This window comes from Sphaeramia orbicularis, chromosome 16 (assembly GCF_902148855.1).
Source record: "Sphaeramia orbicularis chromosome 16, fSphaOr1.1, whole genome shotgun sequence".
Taxonomy (NCBI): Eukaryota; Metazoa; Chordata; class Actinopteri; order Kurtiformes; family Apogonidae; genus Sphaeramia; species Sphaeramia orbicularis.
The window spans coordinates 48878143-48886259 of NC_043972.1; the positions used below are offsets into that span (position 1 = coordinate 48878143).

An 8117-nucleotide genomic window follows, 5' to 3' on the forward strand; every position below is an offset into this window, starting at 1 on the left:
TATGAAATATCTTTACATATATAGAAATAGCAACAACAATAACAAAAGTATATTTTCTACCTTTTTGTCCTCGTCACTTCTGAGCTACGCTACATGATGTTTGTGTTGATCCTGGCGTCATGTGCATCATAATAATTGTCCGTATGAAACACAACAGTGGAACCTTTGTTTAGAGGCAGCAAAATTATGGAAACAAAGCTTGGATTCAGGAAAATTTCAAATAAATAATTCTTTTAATTGATTCAAGTCAATTAATTGATTAATAGTTTCAGATTTAGGTGGTATTTTACATCATGATGTATTTAGAATCACAGTCATCTAACATCATCAAGACACAGCATTAAAGATAAAACTATTTTCACCATGGATAATTATGTTTTCCATTAATTACCTACGCTGCTGTGGCCCACCACAGTCTTAATTTATCTGCCACAGTCTTAATCATGACCCAAAAAGATCTGCACATTTCTTAAAGTAGTACAGAATGTTTTGTTTGTTTTATTTGTGTGTGTTTTCTGTTGTTGCTTCAGTAGATGAGTGCAGATTCAGTCATCAGCCACCAACAGACAAACACATCAGAGGCGAGACATGACCCGCAAACTAAAGTGGAATAAAGTGGACACTTCTAGTTCTGACAGACTCTTAAATGCATTAAAGTCTGTTTATATTGATTCTTTAAAAGGTCCCAATTATAATGCTAATGCTAAAAAAAGAACCCATGACTCAGTGCTCTCTGTAAAATAAGGTAATTGCACTGGTAATTCTGCTCTATTAATGCACTTTTAAATGTGGATTAGTGGAGAAGAAATGTTTGGACAGTGCTGCTATTTACTTATTTAACGAAAATCTTTCTGATTTCTCTAGATCAGATGATAAATAACGGATGGACAATATAAGTTTATTATATCAGTTCAGTTCATCAACTTTTTGCTTTTAATCAGTATGAAACATTAAGGAACCCTTTCTTTGTTTGTTTGTTGTTAGATATTAAATATGCTTCTTCAGCTATTACCTTCCAGTGGTGTTTTATTTAATTTTATTTTCATTACAAATACTGCTTTTGTTATGAGTTGTTGATATTGTACATGTATAATGGATAGATTCAACAAAGAAAATTTACTAATTTACAAAAAAATAATTTAAAAAAACAAAAAAACCACAATTTGATTAGAATTATTTTCTCTCTAGCAAGACATTTAACATGAACAGATAATGAAAAGTAATTGAGGGGAGTTATGTTTTCAATATAATAGTCTGAGTGAGATGTTTTATGGAGCACTTTGTTCCAAGGCTGTAAATGAAATGTTGCACAAATGTCATTATCATGAGTCTCTGGTGGTTTTACAGGAAGTGAAGTGTGAGAGGCTCTTCTAACGGTATCTCTTAGTATGAGTGTCTACAACCTTCCGTCGTTAAAAGCGGAAGAATGATCCTGCAGTGTGTTTAGTGTATTCCATGGCTGTGTGTGCAGTCTGTCAGTTACATGCTGTCAGACTGGCCTGGACTTTATATTTGTCTTCTTGCAGTGTTACCTCAGAGATCTGACGAAGAGCTTTCCTCTTTCTCACATGCCAAACTCCATAAAATGTTGCTAGGCAACCTGCAGTGTGAGATGACTGTGTGTGTGTGATATAGAAGCAGTGTACCTTCTTCAGCACAGTCATGGTTTTTCTTCCAAGCAGTGGCACTTTCACTTTCAGCAGCCTCACACTGACAAGAAGCAGAATTTTACAGTTCGTTGTACAACAGGAAACAATGGTGTGTGTGTGTGTGTGTGTGTGTGTGTGTGTGTGTGTGTATAGTGTGGTTGTGGAGTAGTGTGTACATGTGTGAACCTCAGATGATAAGTGTATCATGTTTTTCAGTGGTAGGAAGTTACATTCTTTTTTAAAGTCTGCTGTTAGACCACTAAGGTAAGGTGAGAGCTATAAACCGATTATGGCAGTTTCACAAGAAGGGGGTCTTTCGAGTGTATGTTACATTTCCATGGCAACAGCACCAACAGTACTGACAAAAGTGCTTGAAGCTAAAATGCATCGATGTTTGGAATTAGCAGTCTAGAGAGGATGGAGGACTGTGGGCCAGGGCACTGTGGGCCGGGGGACTGTGGGTCGGGGGACTATGGGCTGGGAGGGAGCTTCGGGCCAGAGGGCTGTGGGTCAGGGTCCCCTCATTGCAGCAGCGTCACTGTTTCCCTGTAAAGCAAAGACGACATGAAACATGCCCTCACTCAGAGTCAATGAAGCAGAGAAGGAAAAGAAGAGGAAAGGAATAGGAGTAGAAGTGGGAAAGCTCCTCGGGAGACAAATCCGTCGTCTGTTTGAGTCTTGATGTTAATCCATAGTGAAGGGACGTCATGTCTGTCTGCCTACTCTCTCTTCTGTTTCAGGACCATGTTGTGCCCCCCCCACAGCTCACCTTACTGCTTCCTCTTATCCTGCTTTTACCTCTTAGCCATCTTGCTTTTTCACTTGATCTGTTTTTCAACTTTTTCTTTTTTGCTCATTCACACATTTGACCCACCCCCTTGATCATCCATCAGTGCCTCTTTCAGATGTGTCACTGTGCTGTGCTTTCCACTTACTAAAGTGTAACTCAATAATATATATATTTAAATATGATAATGGTAAGTCAAGGCTATGTGTATGAGTAGCCTCCATGGTCAGAGCACAGCTTCTGGGACAAGACAAAAAAATTAATACCTGACACTGCAGACTGTACAGAAATCTAATTCTAAAGCCCAAGATAAATCAGATGTTTCCAGCTGTGTTTGTAATCCAAATACTCATTCACACAGATGTCCTCTGTTAGATTAAAGGGTGTATTTCAATGTTATCCTTTAGACATGAATGTTTCTACATAATCATAACAGGTCACGCAGATATCTTGATAATCTTCTGCCTCACAATAAAAACATTTGTAGTAGTTGAGTCGTTGAAATCCTAAAAATACGGAATATTTTTTCAAACAATGCGATGTAATGGTATTGTTATCATAATCGTAGACAGTAATAATCCCTGTTCATCATCACTTCTGTCTCAGAGTCTCTATGTCATCACTCTACTTAAATATACCTATTTGCTTTTGTTCAGTGTGTTTCATGGTGTTACAGTTTAAACAGGGAGTATAAAATTCCAACCAATGACGGTGCAGGATGTGAACACCAAGGACCTATAAAAACGTAGACTCTGGCTCTGCTCTTTGTGCTACATTTACTGCATATGTGGTTAAGATAAGACTCAGGTTTATTAATACAGACCTGTGGGGCTCAGCACACACGAGGAACCTTCAGCTGCAACTTACTCTAGAGTTGCAGCGATCGATTATTTAGTTTGAGTAAATCATTATTTGAATAGGTAAAAAAAATAAATTAAATTAAATAGTACAAATGTGAAACAGACATGTCTGAAACTGAAAAAAAATGTGTCCTTTATTTCAGAACGAGCTGAAACAACAACTACAAAAGTATAAAAGTCAAAGGATATAGAAAAAAAAATCTATATAGAAATAACAGTATAAAAGTATACATAAAAATATCTATAGCTAAAAGCATAAAACAAGTCAAATGATGTCTACAAACAATATGTGCACTGCAGTCTTCAGCATATTTGGATTCAACTTATTAACAACTTAAGAAGGCACTAACAAACAACTGAAAAAAACAAAGACAAGTATTTGTAATGTCTGTGTGAAAGATTAAAACTTTAAAGGAGTAAGTGATGGTTCCAATGTAGAAGAGTGAACATATAGACATTTTCTGCCTTTTTGTCCTCGTCTCTTCTGAGCTATGCTCCTTGTTGTTTGTGTTGATCTTGGCATCATGTGCGTCACACTAAGCGTCCGTGTGAAACACAACAGTGGAACCAATGTTCAGTGGCAGCGAAATTAAGGAAACAAAGCTTTGATTCAGGAAAATTGTAATTAAATAATTTTTTTGAATTGATTTGAATTGATTCATTTCAGCTCTGATTTACTCTTTGTTGAAGGTGTGTGTGTATTTATTGGTGGTTCAGAGTGTAAGCGCTGTCAGAAATTGACCTTATTCTAATTTAAAGTGATGTGTTTGAATGAAGTCCTACTTCCTTAGGCAGCTGTGGTTCAGTTGGTAGGGCGGGTCATCCAGTGACCAAAGGTTCGACGGTTCGAATCCTGGCTCCAACTGTCCGTGTGTTGAAGTGTCCTTGGGCAAGACACTGAACCCTAAATTGTAGAAAATGCGCTATATAAGTTCAGTCCATTTACCATTTACTTGTTCAAAACAAAAGAGTGACATAGATTCACCGTCTGTCAGAACATCACTCACAGTCATTTGGGTTCTGAAACTATGGCCAAATCAGATCATAACAGGATATAAAACTCATCTGAAATACTGCATGATCGGTCTGGTAGGTATTCGGAACAGTAGTTAAGGTGTTCTTACACTAATTGTTAAGGCTATGATGTTCACTAATGGATCAGTCCATGGTCTGAAGAACAGCCCATGGGTTTGTTGTGTCAGATCTACAGCTGAGGTGAAATGCAGTCACACCTGACATGTAGAATCTCTCCAACAGCTCAGAGTGCGATCCATTATGGCAGAACAAATGTACAGTAATGTCTGTGCTGCCAAAGCATGACTGCAGCCTCCGAGGACACTGTGAATGTTGACAGCTCAGTGCCAGGCCTGTGCTCTCACAGTGACAACAGGCAGCCACAGCCACCCTGCCGTCATCCCACAGCTTCTGCTGCACCGATCACCACCAATTCCAACCACTGAAACTGAAACTGACCTGACGTTTGTACTCATGTTTCCCTCCCAGCCATGGAATTTCACGAGAACCTGCACGACTTGGCTGTGAAAGAGGGGTTAAAGGGCAGGAAGTTGCACAAGGCTGTGGAGAGCTTCACATGGAACATCACCATCCTGAAGGTGAGGTGTGTGTGTGTGTTGGGGGGGGGGCTCTGCTCTGTCGTACTGCTGTTAGAGTTGCATACAGACGCCAAATTGCACAGTGTAATTTGAACTGTGTTCCTGTTCATATGCTGCTGCAGATTCACAGATGATCACAGGGGTCAGAGGTCATTTCCATCAGGAGGATTCTGACAGACATTTCCACACGCTGCTGTCGGCATCACGCCTCTATTAGACAACCCTGTCTCTGAAATATGGATATGATTTATAGCATGTAGAATATTACAGACCTACATTTGTAATGTAACAGAATCAAATCCAGTCAAATAAAGATTTATAAAAGAATCTGTCCACAAAATAAAAAAAGGGACTGAAAAAGCAGATGCTAGGGTGTAGAGTATGGTACCAGCAGTTTGGAAATGATGAAAATGTTTGGTCCAAAAGTCTTCAGTTTCATGTCACAGATGAAACAGGAAGAAGGAAACTAAACTGAAACTGAATCTGAATCCTCTTTTTCTTATAAATCACAAACTGATCCGTGATCAAAACAGTTGTAGATAAAATGAATAGTTTTAATAGTGTATTGGATTTCATGCATTATTTGATTATAGCTTTATCAGCTACAATAAAGTGATGTTTTTTTCTCATAATACAGTGAAACTCATGAATAAAAGTCAAAGTAATTGAAACCAAACTCACAGATGAAATAAAAAGAGGAAGTAGTGAAAAGTTGGAAACAGCAGCAGAGACACTAAAGATCTGAGTGTGTTTATCCTCAGGGTCAGGCTGATCTACTGAAACGAGCTAAGAGTGAAGTCCAGGAGAACCTGAAGCAGATCCACTACGCCGCACTCACCTGTAACCTGAGTAAAGGCGGTCCGGTGGGCGGTTCCTCCAGTTCCACCGACTCCAGGAGCAGACGCAGCCTTGAGGCCATTCCTGAGAAGGCCATAGCGGAGGAGCTCAGCGACGACGACAACTGAACACCATGGTCCTGGTCTGGACCATGGATCAGGACCTGCAGCCACGGTCCTGGTCTGGGCCTCTACAGCCACGCTCCTGGTCTGGACCTCCACACACACGGTCCTGGTCTGGACCTCTGCAGCCACAGCCCTGATCCGCCCCAGCACCCGCTGCCCCCCACCTCCACTTCCACCACCACCTCAGAACCACAGTTCTGCCATCTCAGTGGGTCCAAGTCCACCCTTTTCATTCCACATTCACACACAGGTCTCCATGGAAACAAACCCTGCTCAACATGTGATCACACCCCTCTGACACTCATGCTTGAGCCAAGTAAAGTTTTGAATAAATGTGCCCAAGTTGGACTCTGTACTTTATACAGACACACTGATAGTATAACACCATGAAAGATGATGCATTATCAGGTGTACATGTACGCACAGGTGACAAATGGAAGGAAGAGACAGATGGGATGATCGTACCCTCATCCATAGGACACAAGGACACATGCAGTAATTAGATGAAAGACACGTGACAGTGTTCACGTACTGGAAACCAAACCTCAGCCCTTAGACACTGTCTATACACTGACTGTCACTGGTACACCTCTGCATTTATATCCTCACAAAATTAAATATACATGATACTTTTCTTTTTAAAAATATTCACCATATAAACCAACAAAGACCAACAGTACAGTGAAGCAGGCATTTTCATGTGAATTTAAGTTAAAAAGAATAGCTTAATAAAGCATCAGTAGTTGACAGTGACCAGACAAACATTTGGTTTATTACAACACACTGGTTGCATTTTGATGAGCAAAGACACTGCAATTTTCTGGATCTTTCATAACACAGGATGCACCCAAAATTCTGCATCCTGTGTTTTGACATTTTTGGCCTGTGGCTGATTCTGATCAAGGGTTATTTTCAGTTAATTTATTCTGTTTGCATTATTTTTTTTCTTTCTTTCTTTTTTCTTTCTTTCTTTTTTTTTCTTTCAGGCCCTAAACAACAAATTAAGTCAGAAATGTATGTAATAACCATGAATGTAACAACACACACACACCCTGCCCTCAGTAAAATGTCGGTTGATGAATCTGAGAAAAAATAAACCTCAGTTAATCATAGTAGTTCAATATCTGTTGTCCAGTCAGAATAAAATATAGATTAAGGTCAAGTTTATTTATATAGTACATTTAAAACAACGCAAAGTGCCCAGAGTATAAATCTGCAGATACCAATGCAAGATGTGCTAAAACATACAGGGGAAATAGAAGTACATTCCAGTCATTCACATAGTGGTGCATAGTTGACACTATTCAAACCTTTTGTAACTGTTTTGGAATTAAAATTGGGAATATATATGTAAGGTCAGATCAGTAAAATTCTATTTTATGGAGGGATGTGATTTGGTGTCAAACACCTCCCAAAGATCCTGGATGCTAGTTTTCCTTCCATTATCACCCGTCTGTACATGAATCCCATCTCAGCACACGTTGGACTTGGTGTGTTCTCATTGGTCCATTTAGAACCACACACATCGCCTTCATTCCCGGGTGAACTGGGAGTCGACGGCAGCTACTGGACCATTTATGACCAGGATGCTCAGAGACAGAGCAGGACTGATGGACTGAGCAGAGCTGGAGGAGTTTCCCAAAAGCACAATTTTTCCATAGGACTCTGAGAGATGAGAGATCGGAGCCATGAATGTACCAGGGAACGAGGAGAAAGACGAGGATAATGAAGAAGAAAACTCCATGAGAGTAAAGAGCTGTTTACAAAACTGAACTGTACATGTTCCTGTCTGCCAAAATACTATACTATAATATGTGTATATATATGGAGTTTCCTGTTACTTTTTTTCTGCAGAGTGCATCATTTTATTATTGTAAACTTGGAAATAAGATTTATTTTATAAAGATATGTCTGTGGAATAACTAAACATATTTGCCTGTAGCGATCTGATGACGGGGATTCTTTTCTAGACAGAAGGACAGATACAAGAATGTATTCACACAGTCAAAGGCCCAATCCCAATTCACCCTTGGTCCCTCCCACTTGCCCCTACCCCTCCATTTTGCACATGAAGGGGTAGGGGTGTCCCGATTCTCAATGACTCAGAGGGGAAGGGCGAAGGGGGAGGGCAGTTTGGCCCTCGAAACGGAGATTTTTCAGGACAACATTACGAACAGAGGGTTTGGAGAAATCTCCCATAATTCTGTTTGAATCATCAGCAAGATGGAGGTAAACACTGCAAAAAA

At 39.7% G+C, this 8117-nt stretch overlaps 1 protein-coding gene across 5 annotated transcripts in view; it reads left to right on the plus strand.

Moving 5' to 3' along the window:
• Positions 1-7821, plus strand: part of plcl2 (phospholipase C like 2) — a 51569-nt gene extending 43748 nt beyond the window's left edge. The window contains exons 5-7 of one of the 5 annotated variants that reach the window (XR_003937706.1): positions 4800-4909; positions 5671-5926; positions 5967-7821. Coding sequence is in view for 3 of the 5 variants with exons in the window: in XM_030158006.1 (XP_030013866.1) it covers positions 4800-4909; positions 5671-5874 (314 nt within the window). In the remaining 2 variants the exon portion in view is untranslated. Of the gene's footprint in view, positions 1-4799; positions 4910-5670 lie in introns of all 5 variants that reach the window. The other 4 variants (XR_003937707.1, XM_030158006.1, XM_030158005.1 and 1 more) reach the window with 4 other exon arrangements.
• Positions 7822-8117: the final 296 nt, after the last annotated feature.